A 16,862-nucleotide genomic window follows, 5' to 3' on the forward strand; every position below is an offset into this window, starting at 1 on the left:
CCAGTAACTTATATGTGATGGATTTTCGGCCCACAGAAAATGCTATTCCTTACGGCCCACAGTAGCGGTTTGCAAGACCAGTTCATCGGTTCCCTGGACTCCAGCTACGCCTCTTTGACCGTGGAATCATCGAAATGCACTGCTACCATTCCCAAATATATAAGAGTGTCAAATTATCCACCTCGTATTTTTTACTTTTGTTTATTAAAATTTAAACTTTTAGTTTTAAATTTAGAGTTGATTTTAGATGTTTTTTTGTCGTAGCTTTTTTCCTAGTCTTTGCTTTTATACGCTAAGATCACGTATATAAAAGTTTTATTTATAAATTATTTTTTATTTGTAAATATGTCATTTTGCTTTTTCTAAACAATCACCCCGTCAAATTTCACAAAATAGCAATCCACACATACCTTAAATACCTTACAGTACCAAAATTGGATAATTCTATAATCTCCTTCACCTAACACCACAAAAAATATTTTGGTAAGTCATTAAGCTCAGAATATCTTCGAGAGGCGTGTAAAATTGATCTTTAAGTTGTATTTAGGAATTAGGTCAGAAAACCTATCTTCCACATGTTTCTAAATCTATTTCAATATTTATACATGCCTAAAATAAACTCTCGTATTCTAGATTTGAGATAGACATATGAGTTCACAATACAAATTATTCAGTTTTAGACTCACTTCGGAGGACGCCGTAATTTTTAGGCCTAATATTTTTTCTAATGGACCGCATATATAGTTTTGGGAGTAAAATATTAGCATTCTTTTGAAGACACTAGCTAAATGTTTGTGTGTCGCAAGATGTTATTGAAAATAGAAAATTAAGGTTTGTTGACAAATATTCTAATTGGTTAAAACAAAATTTTATGTGTGTTATACTGTGCTTAAAAGGTATAAAAAATATTCTAACTGAAAGAAAAACAAAATACCATGATTAGGAAACTGGCTTTTAGAGCTATCCAAGTAAAAGAGCAACAAGAGCATACGATGGCATTAGCATATGACAGTGATGGTGGTGATGACCCACCACCAGCACGTATGCAAATTGCATCATACAGTGAACTGAACGACTGGCTAACTCGTATAAGGCTCATGGGCTGTGTGCCTGGTCCTTCCTTTCACTGGGCCGGGACATGGGCTGCTTATATAGTCAGGCAACCGTAGGCCGTGTTCGGGTAAGGAGGTGATATGTTAACTTATCCGGTACGGAAAACGTAATAATAAATAAGTACATAATTAATTAATTGTTAATTACTAAAAATATAAAATATATTAATATGATTTTTTAAACAATTTTTCTATAAAATTTTTTTTGCAAAAAAGTAGTTTGAAAAACGTGCGTAAGGAAACGAGAGAGTTAAATTATCTTACCGGGTAGGGCGAACGTGGCCGTAGACAGATGAATCATCTTGATCATGTTTGCTCCTTTTAACCATGAGACTGCATACGATGTATCCCTAGTCTTATAAAACCAGTACAAATATAATCCTAAAATAGTTTGAATAATAGTTTCGACTGACATAGCATCTACTTAGCGTGTTGACCTGGGTCTTCATATGCCGTGCGACATCTACATGACATAATAATTGAAAAGATAAATAAAATAGTTCAATTCACATATCAGTCACATAGAAAAAAGTGAAAAACAATCAGGTCCCAGCCTCTTCTTCCTGGGCGACGCACAGGCAGGTCCCCGATAGCCTCGATCAATTCGTCCATACAACAGCAAAGAGCAACTCGGTCGGGTGGTCATGACGGTGGAAGTGCCATGGTGCGGGGAGGGGGTGAGGATGAAACGGTGGTGGCAAAGCTGCACTAGCACTAGAAGCTGGACAAATAGAGGGATTCTCATGATCTCCATCTCCTCCCAGGCATGGCTCACCTCACTTGAGCCTTAGTGAACTCTGAGCTTAGTGACACTAGCAAGCTCAACAGTGACCTCCTTCGACTCGGTGGTTCCTACTTCAATTCCGCCTTCGCTGCTGCCTATTGGTAATTCACATGTTCATGAGCAATTTACAACTCAAACTAGTATTGGTTGATTCTACGAAGGCCAACATTTCATGATTATGTAAGGTACAGTTGTGAAACACTTACAAAACTGAATAAAAATATTCATTCATCCAGAGAAATACAAGATAGAGAGGAGTATCATACATTCACACTTGTTTACATTAGAAAACAACCTAGACCACCGTTAATTCAACTCATCAACGTGTATCATTAGCCACTCAAACCCAATCCATGCAAATTTTAACCCAAATAGAATCCTTATACCAAGAGCAAATGAAAGTGAAGGCTCTCTCACAAGTCATATGTCTCATTAGGCGAGCACTCCGTCTCTATCAATGACCACTCGTACTTCTGGATATGAGAATTCACAGATCATGCCCACTAAATATGAGCACAATTGAACTGCAAGAACAAAATGAAACAATTTGTGAGACAAAACGATGGGGATGCATATATAAGATATTACATGGCAGATGGTGCCCCCCCATAGATGATGATTCTCCTCAGGCATCAAACATTTGTTCATGCATGGTGACACATTAGTGAGTATGTTGCGATGCTCAGGGTCGTGCGGTGCCAACATTGGCACGAGCAACGACGTGGAGGCGAAGAGGTTTCACACTAAAAGAGTATATCCGGGCAAATTGACGAGATGAACTAATACACCTTTACTATCAATGATAGTTAGTGATTGTTTTATGATAATTATCATATTTTGTCAGTATAGCAGCCAAGTTTAGATTAGTGTTAATTAGTGATCATAGATGTAATTTGTTGTTAATTTGTATTAATTACGATAAGATCTATGATGATTAATTTATATTATTAATTATCAGTCATTCGATATGCTCATCCCATCCATCCTTATCCATCTAACAAAACAAAAAAAATTGATCATCCCGTCCATCCAACCTGGATCACCATATCACTAAAAATATAGACGGTCATATCACATCTCACCTTGACAACCAACCAGCTGTCAAGGGTCTATACAACATTAGGGTTGACATCGAGGTAGGCCGAGGGCTTCGCGGGTGGACGACACGACGATAGGTACGAAGCCAAGAGTGGTGGCAGTGGCGGTCGACACACAATGGTGTGGAGGCAAGGGTCATGCCTGTGGAACCGAGGTTGAGGAGTTTCGGTTTTTCGTGAATGGAAGGAGAGAGGAAATGTAGGGTTATGTAAGTTTGAGAGTTTATATATAATGCTCTCGTAACTAGGCTATTAGGCCTATTGGATTTCCAAAAAAATAGACATTGAGTGGGCTCATACATTTCCGTGTTTCGTGGGGAAAAAACTTTCTTGTCCCCAATCCCGTAGGGGTGGGTCGCTTGCCTTGACGGGAATTTCGCCATCCCTAGGCACCGTCTTCTATTGGCATGAGCTCTCGACGTCAATGATCATTTTGTTGAGTAAAAGAGTCTATTTTCTATTAAAGTTTTTAAATGGTTTATTTATGATAATTTTTTTTTGAAAAAACTAAAAAATTCAGCGTTGGACTGTTGAGTATTCTTGTTAAACTAAGAAAACTCCGAACTCATGTTTTCCTCTCATTGGCATTGCATTTTTTTTGCACGGCCCCAGTAGGCTGTGCTATTATGGTCGCCTCCATAGAGGCCCTATTTAGTTTTTATTTTTTTTTCAAAAACATCACATCGAATCTCTGAACGTCTAAATAAAGCATTAAACACAGACGAAAAAAACTAATTGCATAGTTATGAGAAAAATCATGATACGAATCTTTTAAGCCTAATTAGTTCATGATTAGACATAAGTGCTATAGTAACCTACATGTACTAAGAGCAAATACAATAGCAGACTATACGCCAGCTATAAACATACTTTAAAGAGATAATGACGAGAGAGAAGAGAGGTGAGCTATAGATTTATAGCTAGCTGTAGCATGAGCTCCGAGACGCAGCATGTGTTTGACATGTGGGAACAAGTATTAATGGTGTGTAGATAACTATTGTATAAATTCACTATTAGATTGACTATAGTATACAATATTAGACCATAAGACTATAAATCAGTTATAAATATACTATATTAGAGATAAGAGAGTAGAGAGAATAGCAGCGAGCTATATATTTGTAGCCAGCTGCAGCATGAGCTCCAAAACATAATGTGTGTATAACAGGTGAGACAAGATAGTATATACTTGTAGATAATTATTATATTAGTTGACTATAGATGATTTGGAGCTAGTAGTTGGCTATACGATTGAAACTTGCTCTAATGACAGATTAATTATGTTCAAAAGATTCATTTTACAGTTTCCATGTAATTATGAAATTTAATTTTTTATTCATATCAAAAACTCTTTTTATATCCGATCAAATATCTATAATCATGCTCAATTTTTTTCCATCTATAACACCCCTATAATATGTGGAGCACATTAGCACAGTACAACAACCTGAGGCGTGTTTTAGTGGCGGTTTAGATCCAATGACTTTTTTTTTTTGTCTCTTATCACATCGAATGTTTAGCTCTTTATTAGAAGTATTAAAAATAGACTGATAACCAAACTAATTGCATAAATATAGGTTATTTCATTAGACAAATTTTTTAAGCCTAATTAAGCCATAATTAGCAAATGTTTACTATAGCATCATATTCACTAATCATGGACTAATTAGGTTCAATAGATTCGTCTCGCGAAATAGTCTAAAATACCGGTTATATTTTATTAATAGTCTATATTTAATACTTTTAATTAGTTTTCAAACATTCGATGTGATAAAGAAAAAAAAAAAGTTAAGGGATCCAAACACCCCTTAAATTGGCTGCAGCTCCATGCTTCCGCTTCCCAAAACGCCAAAAAGCGCGCCAAGCCAACAGAGGGAGGGAGCCGGCGCTGCCTTTGCCGCTCCGTGACGGGCCCACGCCGCGCGTGTTTTTGCGCGCGGACTGCGCTTGCCGATGCGACATGTCGCTGTCACCCCCGCCTCGGTAACCGGTGCGCGACTCTCCTCCGCTCCTCCTTCGCTTGCTGCCAGAGCCCATGGAGTCTCATGGACCCCATTCCACTACTCCAGTTCCTGGCCCCAGCAAGGCTATTTATCGGCAGTTTTCTCAAGCAAAGTATCTCCATGATAGGATACGCCGCTAAATCGCTAATAAACCCGTGTAAACAAGTGTGGTAAAGTAACAGAGTATTCCACACGAGCGAAGAAGAATCAAAACGACCCGGCTCTAAAGTCATTTTTTACCTTGTTTGCTCAGCTCGACCGACATGTGGGGGTCCTTGTAAAAGAATCTCCTCAGCCGCAAACATTCTCCCACTAGGCATAAATCGCATACTCTTCTCTCTTCGTCTCCCGATTATACTGATACGGACGTGGGCCGCTTGTGTTTGAACACTCGGAACCCAATTTTATAACGCCCACCTCGCGTCCGCCTCGGCACGGTCACGCACGCACTCCACTGCACTGCTCCGCACTGCGCGCTTTGCTCTGTGCTCTGCGCGCACCGCCAGTGGCTGCCTGTGACCTTCAGGCGTCTGTCCGTGTCTCGCTGGCTGCTCGTCCTCCTCTCTTTCGTCGAGACCTCTCCGTCTCCTCCACGGCCAGGCAGGCCACGGCCGCGCGCACCGAGCCACGCATCGTGGGCGCGGCCACCGGCTTGTGGGTTGTGGCTTAAGCATTGGCACAGGAACCAGGCGACGGAGCTCGGGGCTCGGACGTACGCCAATGGCGCATGAGGCTCTTGTTGCGGTCTTCTTCCTGCTGCTCGTCGGTGAGCAGTTCAACCACACGGAGTTTTTCTTCCCTTTTGCTCTCGCTTCGCATAGTAGTGTTACCTTTTGGGGGAAGTGTTCAGTGAGTGCTACCGCTAGATGCCTTGCTTGCTGGTGAGTGTAGCAACCTGTTCTTATACACGATTCTTATTGTTTCGTGGTTGTGGTCTTATTTTGCACATTAAACTTTTTCGTTCTTTACTTTTTCTAGTGTGGAAATCACTCATCTCAATGATGCATGTTTCAAGATTGTTTCTTTTTTTTTTGGGTGGGGGGGGGGTGATGAAGAAAACGAGAAGAGGAATGACCACTGAAAGAACGAAAAATGAGCGCTTACAGCCTTGCAATGTGGCTTTTTCAGGGCATTGCCTAGGCGGCAAGGTTGGCATCTGCTACGGTCGCAACGCGGATGACCTGCCGGCGCCGGACAAGGTGGTGCAGCTCATCCAGCAGCAGTCGCTCAAGTACGTGCGCATCTACGACACCAACATCGACGTCATCAAGGCCTTCGCCAACACCGGCGTGGAGCTCATGGTTGGCGTCCCCAACTCCGACCTCCTCCCCTTTGCACAGTACCAGTCCAACGTGGACACCTGGCTCAAGAACAGCATCCTCCCATACTACCCGGCCACCATGATCACCTACATCACCGTCGGCGCTGAGGTCACCGAGAATCCCGTCAATGTTTCCGCCCTCGTCGTGCCTGCCATGCGCAATGTGCACACCGCCCTCAAGAAGGTCGGGTTGCACAAGAAGATCACCATCTCGAGCACGCACTCGCTCGGAATACTGTCCCGGTCGTTTCCGCCGTCCGCGGGGGCGTTCAACAGCAGCTACGCCTACTTCCTCAAGCCGATGCTGGAGTTCCTTGTCGAGAACCAGGCACCGTTCATGGTGGATTTGTACCCGTACTATGCGTACCAGAACTCACCAAGCAATGTCTCGCTGAACTATGCGCTGTTCTCGCCGCAGGCTCAGGATGTGATTGACCCCAACACTGGACTGGTTTACACAAACATGTTCGATGCACAGATTGATTCCATTTTCTTTGCACTCATGGCTCTGAATTTTAAGACTCTGAAGATCATGGTCACTGAGACTGGGTGGCCGAACAAAGGTGCAGTTAAGGAGACCGGAGCAACATCTGACAATGCTCAGACCTACAATACTAATCTCATTCGTCATGTTGTTAATGACAGTGGGACGCCTGCAAAACCTGGGGAAGAAATTGATGTTTACATCTTTTCATTGTTCAATGAGAACAGGAAACCGGGCATCGAGTCTGAGAGGAACTGGGGGCTGTTTTTCCCTGACCAAAGCTCTATATACAGTCTAGATTGGACTGGAAGGGGAAATGTGGACATTATGACAGGAGGAAACATTACAAATGCTAATGGTACCTGGTGTGTTGCTTCTGCTAATGCATCGGAGACAGATCTTCAGAATGGTTTGAATTGGGCATGCGGACCAGGCAATGTCGATTGCTCTGCTATCCAGCCAAGTCAGCCATGCTACCAGCCTGATACATTGGCATCGCATGCTTCATATGCATTCAACAGCTATTACCAGCAAAATGGGGCTAATGATGTGGCCTGTGACTTTGGTGGTACTGGAATGCGGACAACTAAAGATCCAAGTAAGTTTGCCATCATTTATATGAAATTACATATTGATCATAGTATGTACTCTTCCATTTGACAATTCCTTTGTACAACCATCACTATACTACTAGTTGTTTTGATGTCGTCTGTATAATACCAACGTAGCTGAATGAAAGCATATACTGGAACCAACGTGCACTGGTTATGACTTTTTGTGATGGTAACATAATAGTATCTGACCAAAATTGTAGCAATAGAAAAGCTGGCAACAGATGCTGCAATGTGGGTTATATTTATGACTTAAATAATATTCATATGTTTATGGTGACATTTTTTGGTCCTATATAGCATACAGATCTAAGTGTGTTGATGTAGTAACATATAACTCGGGGTTAATTTGAGTTGCCTGTTATTTATTTGACTCGCTGTTCTCTTGTTCGATGCTATGCCTTGCATGATCTCTTTGAGCTTGCCAACTGGTGATAAGCATTGTTGATTCAGAATGTATGGTAGTCGTACTCTATTTCACGAGTTCATAGTGTTCCTATTGTTCAACTCTGTTGATCTTACAATGGGTGAGGACATGGATAATGTTCTTATGAATTTACTAAGCATTGTGCATGGATCAGCACATGGACCCTTGTGCATGGATCAGGACATGGTTTTGTAAAAGATCATGTATATCAAAATTTGATTGTGGATGCTTGTGTATTAATGACTTTCCAATGGGTAGGTGGATTGACCTTACTCCCTAAAATGCTACTCCCTCTGTCCAAAAAAAAAAACGAATTCTCCGGTTTCCGTGTCCAACGTTTGACCATCCGTTTTATTTGAAAAAATTTTAGGAAATTAGAAAAAAATTAGTCACATGGAAAGTACTATTCATGATTTATCGTCTAATAAAAACAAAAATATCAATCACAAAAAAATTTGAATAAGACGAAGAGTCAAAAACTGAAGGTAAAAAGTGAAAAATTGGTTTATTTTGGGACGGAGGGAGTAGTTTGTGGAAATGGAACAAACTTCAAGATCGGACTACTAGAGATATTGATGGTTAGATCCATGCCAATTATTCTTACAATGGAGTTTTTTTTTTCTGCATATGCTTGATTGTTTAGTACTACTAGAATAGGCCTAATTCACCTTATCTTTGTTTCCTACCATGGTATTCTGCTCATGCTTTGTTTTGCTTGCTTGCAGGTTATGACACTTGTGTTTATATGGCTGCCGGGTATGAAAAAGCTTTCTCAATTTTTGTTCAAGTTTTTTGAAGCATTTTGCACCAACTAATTAGAGAAATAACTGTGCTGACTATTGTTTTCTTCTTCTCGTGAAGCAGTAAGATGAGCACAACAAATTCATCCGCCCTTCCGGTTTTAAATGGTTCCAGCCCATCGCGATTGGACGAACGCTTCTCCCGGTTGCTCTCCATGCTAGCCATTTGGATTGCAGCCTGTGTTCTGTGATATGTTCGGAGAGGTATTCTTGCTGAAGCCTTTAGGCATGGAATTTGGAACGGCAATCGCCTGATACTGGAAACCAGTACTGGTCCGTTTGTGTCTTGGGGGATTAGTAGGTAGTGAGGTGCTATTAGCATATGTGGTAGGAAACTAGTAATTGCCTCGGACAATATATACTATGAGTTAGCATCAAGAACTAGGAACTTTGTTCAGATGATGTCTCTTCGTTGCCATGATCCTATTATGCTCGCTGCATTTTTCAGTGACGCTCTTTGCATGCTTTCTGTTTCCTGGCACAATATTTTTTTTTTGCTGTTAGAGCATCTCAAAGAGATGTCTGAAATTGATCTCTAAAACCTAATTTTGGAAATTGAATTAGAAAATATATCTCCAGGTTATCAAATACATTCCTAATATTTACTCATGCCTAAAATTATCTTAATTGTATCCTAAATTTAGGGCAAAAATATGATTTTCTTATTTATTTTTAGATTTCTGTTGGAGCAGCGTGTAATTTTTATGCCCAATATTTTTCTAGATAAACCCAATACAAGTATATTAGCATTTTCTTGGAGATGCTCTAAGATATACATATAAAACATATAAATTTATCTATAGATGAATCTAGACAAAACCCCGTTATCTTTGTTATAAAGTCCTGTTTAGGGAGCTGCTTGTGGTTTTTTTTCTTCTCTTCGAATTTTTAGCTTCCCATAACGGTTCCCATTATAAGGAAACTCACTCCATCCTTTCTACAATGTAAAACTGTTATTTTATGTTTTTATATTCATATAGATGCTAATAATCTATACACATAACCAATCCATATGGATTGATCAGTTCATGGATTAACCAGGGCTAGAAATTGAAAAATTTGGTGTTTGTTTAGAACATCACCAACGGTTGCTCAAAAATCCATCCCTAGAATTCCACCACCCCTAATCTTTGCGGATCAGTTTAGGCTTATAACCCAAAATTTAAATTAGATCGAGTAGAGGAGGCATCACACCTTGAAGGGCAGAAGTGGCAGTCGTACTGGGAATTCATTGTTGCATAGGGGAAAGGTGACGGAGCCGGGACCTGTCGGTAGCAAGGTGGCTGGTGGTGACGAGCAAGAGGCTAACTCGTATTTTTTACTCTTTTGTTCGAGCCAACATTTTGTTATAGTTTTTTTTTTAAATTGCGTCCTCTGTCACGCCAACACAACGTGAGAGGTACCACCATATCCCAAAACCAGCCTCAATATGCCTTAGAAAGTCGTTTCCACTTGTTTTGAGAGATGATGAATGTGTTGTATCCAGATACAGATTTATAGTTGAAAGCCTTTATTCAAACTCGACGATAAGATAAGTGAACTGAAATAAAAAATTTTCTCAAGCCTACAGTAGTATAGAGCCTGTTTTGCTATCTTGAGAAAAACTTGTCTGGCCTGATACAAGCCTAAGTGAAGCATGGAGTTGTTTGGTTGTCACCTGAGATGCAATCTCCCTCGCGTGGCTTGGTACGCTCCAACGATGGATTAGCCTGACTCAGGCGAGTAAAATCAGTCGCCTGAGACTTAGGCACAACATCGATTGCAATTAGCTAGGTACTATCCTTGGTAGATATGCTGCAAAATACTGTTGCAACCATCGCCGGAGATGCTTTCTCCCTCTATTTTTTGTTAGATCCTATCATCTTTAAGGTTTTTCTTATCCTAGGCAACAGAGGCCAATCAAAGAGGTGAACTGTCAGGCTGCCTAGCTAGGCAAAATTTATCAACGTATGTGCCTCTCAGGCATACAAATTTATCAGGCATCGTGCTCAGGGCACCAACCAAACAGGCTCATAGTATTTGGTTGTGTTTGAGATAGATTACGGATTATAAATTTTAATTTATTGGAATATTTTTCAAACTCTTGAACTGTGGATTTTGTGCAAAATATTTTTATATAAAAGTTCCTCATCTGATACTTCTAAAACAATATTTTATATTTTATTAGTTAATTCACTTGTTTATATCTTAAAGTAGTTATAAAAAACCAGCTAATCAAAAAAAATCCACCACATTCAAACAGGGCCTAATTGGTGTGGGCCTGCCAACATGTTCCAGTTCCGACCTCATAACAAATACAGCCCATATTTCTTGAAAGTTGAAATGCTTAGACCTACGTGGTTCCTTCTTTTCAAGGCCGATACATGAAGCCCAAAGCAGCAGTTAGTTGAATTTCGATCGTGGATTTATACACCGTACACGCACCATGGTCCATGGAGGGGAGGATCTGCAAGTCTTGTTTAGCATACAGGTCGATACCTGGTATCCTGAGAGAAATAGCATTAATCTAATCATCGCTATTACAGCTACCGAGTGTACATCAATGTGACCTTTTTTTTTTCATCTGGAATATGCGGCGGTTCTACTGTGAATTCGTGATGATCTGCGCACCAGCCAGAATGTGGACTATGTGTTATAGAACATACTCCACTAACATAGACTTCTAGTAGTAGTGCCAAGTTGTTCCTTGTTTATACTATTGCACGGCGTGCAAGTTGCATGGTGATACTTTGTACAATGATTTTATGATTGATTACTACAAATGACAGTCGAGTTGAGAGCTATCTTACACATGCGAACCTTTTCAGCAGAAGATCACAGGAAGGCAAGTGGCATCGAAGGTTTGATCCGCTGCCGGTGGTTGATGTAGGTGCGCAGGTGACTAGGTGAGTTGGTGTTTTTGTGCGCCAGCAACCTCGGCTGATCCTGCGCATCCTCTGATGATCACCAGAGCAATGAACATGTATGGTAGTTGCAGTGGCAGTTAAGGCAGGCTCAGCTCAGCACCTCCATCATTCGGCAAGTTCTGGAATCCACTAAACATATTCCTGAACGGAGATGGTCCGGAGCAAATAACTATAGATTGGAAATTCGAGCAAGATCTGCATAAAGAGGATTAACAGTTATTGCTAACAAACACACGAGGTACATAATAATACTGTCAGCATATATGCATCTTATACATTTATTCTAAAATAAGTATATCTTTCTATTTAAACTACAAAGATGAACTTATTTTAGAACAAAGATAGTTTGACTAGAATTATTACATTGACAAGAGAGAGTAAGACCTGAGATCAGTTGTAGAGCCGCATCCGCATACTGACATACACCCAGCATTGCCAGTTTGACAACAGAATCGATCACTGGACGGTTGCACGTAAGCACGGTCTCTCAAATCTCAATATTCGAAGCATATGCTGGGAAACGCAGCAGTCCACCAAGACCAAAGCATCACGTACGATCTGACCAGCCCTGAACGCATCGATCGGATCACGCAGATCGTCCGATCGGTCGCGAACGACCACCACACCCATGGTCCTCTCCATGCGTACGTACCGTCCACGCACCTCGGTCTCGCTCGAATCGACGCAACCACCAACCGCAGGTCCAAGCGGCGGATGTGGCGGCCGCGGCGCCCAATCCGGTGGCCAGGCAACCTAGCTCGGTCAAACCGGGGGCCAACCAACGACCGAGGGGGGCGGGCCAACCCTAGCCGGCACATGCGCTGCGTACCCCTGCCGCGCGAGGTGTGCAGCACGCACACACGCGCACATGTAAGCAGCGATCGAGCGAGCGGAGGAGGGGCCGGGGCGAGGGCGGATCGGAGCTAGTAGCAGACATGCGTATCTCGGTGCGGATTACGGGGGCCTCTTCCTGCCGTCGCGCACGAGCAGCTAGCACGCATGCCATTGGACGGAATGGACGCTTACAAAAGTTTCCGAGGCGCATCGTGATGCCGCGCGCCGCGCCGCTGCGTCGGATTGGCGGTGGCGTGCGTGCGTGCGGTGTCGGCCGGCAGGGGCCGTTAAAACCGTTGCAACCTGCATGCGGAATACTGTGGGATCAGTGTTACCGAGCTCTGATTTTGTCTTCGGATTCCGGAGTTCCCTGATCGGTCTCACCGTAACTCTAGGATTCTGTCCAGGTCGCTTTCACCTTAATTTGTTTACTGCTGGTGATTTGACGTCGATTTACACCGCCATGCCACAGAATTAGCCAGTGGGCAGCTCCGTACTATTCTATTGGCAAGTTTTGGGGGTGTTTGTTCCTATCGGCTTTTTTTTATCCTGTCATATCGAATATTTGGACATTAATTAAAAGTATTAAATATAGAGTACTAATAAAACCCACCCCATGCTCTACACTATTTCACGAGACGAATCTATTGAGCCTAATTAGTCCATGATTAGTGAATGCGACGCTACAGTAAATATTTGCTAATCATAGCTTAATTAGGCTTAAAAAAATTGTCTAATAAAATAACATTTATTTATGCAATTGGTTTTGTTACCGGTCTATATTTAATACTTCTAATTAACGTCCAAACCTCTGATGTGACAATAGACTAAAAAAAAGTCTCTAGATCCAGACAACCACTTAATTTGCATGACAAATGCGTATTCTTCGTAGGAGTATATATTGTACACCGTTTGATCTGTGATGTAGAATATTCGAACATTCAAAGCGGTCATCAGAGCGATCATGACAGTAAAGTAGTAAAAAGAAGTCAAAATTGGCCGTTGTAGCTACAACCAAATATTTGTTATTTATAGCATTAATCTGTTGTGAAATTCTTATGGAATAGATCTAGGAGGGGATATTTTGAACAAAAGTTATCCTGAGGTCCAATCTCTTGGAAACTTTTATTTGAGTCATCATCTCTTCGATGGTTAGGCCTACAGGTGGGTTGGATTTGTTTGGAATCAATGGGATGGATATTAATCTGGATTGCATTGGTTGGTTTTAAATGAGCCACGACCTTTATTTGGATTGGGGGCGGTTTGGACTAGCAAGATTTATGGTTTGGGTTGGGATGGATGCGAGCTAAGGAAGTAAAATCAATCTATGGAATGAACTCATGGACTTTGAACATCTCTAGTTCCCTACAACTTTGCTACGGCGGACGATGGCTTGAGGCCACGAGCAACAACATAGCTCCTATCGCCCATCCACCGTCGCTGCCAACATCATCATCATCATCATTTCACTCTCAATGCTGCTCCATCGTGACCAACCCATCACCGTCACATCCCCCTTTCATCCATACTCCCAGAGCTGCTATATATGCCGCCACCAGCCATGTCATGCTGCCCCCAACATCCTCACTCACTGCACCGCTTCGTGACCTCCCGGTCTTCGACCTTCCTCCGTTCTCTAACCAGGTCTTCATCACGAACGATATCCTCTTGGTTAATCTCTTGATTTGGCGGTATCAACTTCCAAAAATTCTAATATAAGTCAGAATTTCTGGAGACCATATCATTTGATTTGATCAACTTCTGTTGTTTTGATTCATATTTCTCCTTGAATTTTTCTACCTCAAGGCCAATGATAAGGTTAACTTCAGTGTATGTAGGATCAAAGGAGTTTCCCGCTCCATCAAGAGCTAGAAGTAGCCACTAAGAAGAGACAATGGACCTAGACTTTTTTGGGATTAAGTTTGAATATGGTTTGGTTTGAACCCATGGGTTTTAAATGGATTCAATCTGCCTGAAGAGAATGGGTTAGCCTGGTTTGGTTTGGAATTTTGTATGAGTTGGTTCGATTAGGGTGTGTTTGGTTACTCGTATCGCCCTAGCTGGCCCATCTCTCCCATACAGGATGAGTGTAGCCTGGCTCTGAGTGTACGCATGCACTTGTTTGGTTGTTTGCATTAGATTAGCCTGGCTAGCCTGAGATAGTGTTTGGTTTGTTGTACGAGAGATACAGTAGATGAGAGATTTTGTTTGGTTCATATGCAGGAGTACATATATATTTTTTCGGTTAATACGGCCAATTGATGAAAAAAATCCTACTATACAGAAATTAAAAATTTTGAAACCATAAATTCAGAAAAATCATTGTATCATTGTACTGTCTTGTATCCCATATAAAATAAATATTATTTTCAGAAAATAATTGGAAAATTCGGGCTAGGAGGAGGAGGCAAGAGGCGGCCAGCCGGCAATCGACGGAGAAGGCACGGCTGCCCACGCGACGGCGGCGGCCATCGACAGGGACGGCGGTGGCGGATCTGGCGTCGGCGGTGGGTCTTCGAGGGCAGCGTCGTTGGCTGATCTGGCGGCGACGGTGGCAACCGACGACGCGACGGTGGCAACCGACGACGCGACGGCGGCGGATCTGGCGACGAGGTGGGGGTGGCGGCAACCGACGGGCGCGGTGGCAGCGGCAAACGACGGGGACGGCGACGACAACTGACGGGGCGACGCGGTGGATCTGGCGATGGGGCGGCGCCAGCGGGTCTTCGACGGGACGACGCCGACGGGTCTTCGACGGGGCGGTGCCGGTGGATCTGGCGACGGAGCAGCGCCGGCGCGCCGGCGGGCCTTCAACGGAGCGAGGCTACGCTAGTTGATCTAGCGAGTGCGGAGGAGGCACGCGCTCGCCTGGGAGGAGGCATGGGTTCCGCACGAGCACGTGCAACGCGGGGTCACGTGCGTACGGGCGGGTGCGTGGTTGCTGCATCCACCGAGCGAAGCTCCCCTTGCGCGTTTCTCTCAGCCAGGCCCGAAGGCCGAATTTGCATGTCCTCAACCAGACTTGTACAGACAACCAAACATACTAAAGTTACGAGGGAATGCGAGATGGAGCTGGTGCAGACAACCAAACACCTCCTTAGGATCCTACAAGTGACAAATTGTACTGGGTTCAATTAGTTAGCTGCTACAAAAGGAGGTGGGTTGGGTTGGGCTTGGATTGAACTTTAGGGGCTGTTTGGATGGTATACTTAATTTGCCTAAGATTGTCACAATATTTTAGCTAACTTGTCTAAGGTTTGGCTAATAAAAATAGAGCCACACTTTCCTGTGTCATTGACATATGGGCCATGTATGTTGAAAATAGAATCTTGTCACAGGTGTGACACAAACCAAACACACATCTAACTTGGTCAAATTTAACTAACTTGAGGTGTGATAAACTTAGGCAAGTTATGGTAATTAACCAAACAACTCCTTAGTCTATTAGTAGGACTTAGTTCCTACATTTTTCATGTGATCCAATCAAACTATTATTTCTATATTTTTATTGTATTTTGTAACCTTTATTTTATATTTTATTCCTATCAAAAATAATATTGTTCTTATTCGTGTGTTTTTGCAGTCGTACCTCTCAAGAAGGTTATCTTCGGCCTTTTAATGCAAAATATGAAATGCCATATTATAAATAAAAATATTTTGTGAATAAAACTTTGATATATGTATTTTTAGCGATCTAAAAGTAATAACAAAAATAAAATATAATAAAAAAAACCAAAATCAACTCCAAATTTAAAATTAACAAAAGTCAATTTTTAACGGAATGACGAGTTTGTCGTAACAACGACTGATATGATACAGTGAGTGTTAAGCTAGCTAGGAGTAGAGGGCTTGATTGGTCAGAACAATTCATGCATTTTCATCACAGGTTCACGTCAGTCCAAGAGCTGCCAGATAGGACCTGTCCGCATCCAAGGAGGACTGCTTTATGTCCAGACAAAAGACAGAGATCGGATTAGGTTCCCCATAGCGATATTCCCATGTGCCGGCCATCTCGCACTGTCACCTCATCACGCTGTTTTGGACTGTGCTGCTAGATATAATCATAATTAGTACTAACTCTGTTTTAAAATAAGATTATTTTTCGTTTTTCTGTATCCGACGTTTGACATTTTTTTATTTAAAAAATTTGTAAAAAACTTACAAAAATTAGTCACGCATAAAGTACTATTCATGTTTTATTAACTAGTAACAACAAAAATATTAATCGCAAAAATTTTTCAAATAAGACGAATGGTCAAACGTTAGACACGGAAAAACGAAAAATGATTTTATTTTGGGACGGAGGTAGTACTCACTTGGCTCCAAAATAAATTTTAGGTTGATTAATATAGATTAATATTAGGGAAAAATAATATGGATTCAGATGAGTGATGGATGAGAATGAGAGGCTAGTTAAGGATAAAGCAAAAAGAATTTTAAATGAAATCTGATTGATAGGATAAATAGTACCGTGTACCCAAAA

The 16,862-nt window shown here is 41.9% G+C and overlaps 1 protein-coding gene across 2 annotated transcripts; it reads left to right on the plus strand.

The window, feature by feature from the left end:
• Positions 1-5,596: 5,596 nt before the first annotated feature.
• On the plus strand, positions 5,597-9,141 carry LOC102708008 (glucan endo-1,3-beta-glucosidase 13). Of its 2 annotated transcripts, none has more exons than XM_015837485.2 (4): positions 5,597-5,762; positions 6,125-7,399; positions 8,565-8,595; positions 8,704-9,141. In XM_015837485.2, the coding sequence occupies exons 1-4, from the start codon at positions 5,717-5,719 to the stop codon at positions 8,828-8,830; spliced, it is 1,479 nt and encodes a 492-aa protein (XP_015692971.1). In that variant the 5' UTR covers positions 5,597-5,716; the 3' UTR covers positions 8,831-9,141. The 2 variants fall into 2 exon arrangements, with proteins under 2 accessions (XP_015692971.1, XP_006644680.1); XM_006644617.3 differs by having other exon boundaries at positions 5,599-5,762; positions 8,701-9,140.
• Positions 9,142-16,862: the final 7,721 nt, after the last annotated feature.

This window comes from Oryza brachyantha, chromosome 1, assembly GCF_000231095.2.
Source record: "Oryza brachyantha chromosome 1, ObraRS2, whole genome shotgun sequence".
Taxonomy (NCBI): Eukaryota; Viridiplantae; Streptophyta; class Magnoliopsida; order Poales; family Poaceae; genus Oryza; species Oryza brachyantha.

Bases quoted from the DNA above. Each gene is read 5' to 3' on its own strand.
- LOC102708008 (XM_006644617.3), top strand. From the start codon at position 5,717: ATGGCGCATGAGGCTCTTGTTGCGGTCTTCTTCCTGCTGCTCGTCG. The intron at 5,763-6,124 runs GTGAGCAGTTCA...TGGCTTTTTCAG, and splicing joins CTTCTTCCTGCTGCTCGTCG to GGCATTGCCTAGGCGGCAAG. The intron at 7,400-8,564 runs GTAAGTTTGCCA...GCTTGCTTGCAG, and splicing joins GCGGACAACTAAAGATCCAA to GTTATGACACTTGTGTTTAT.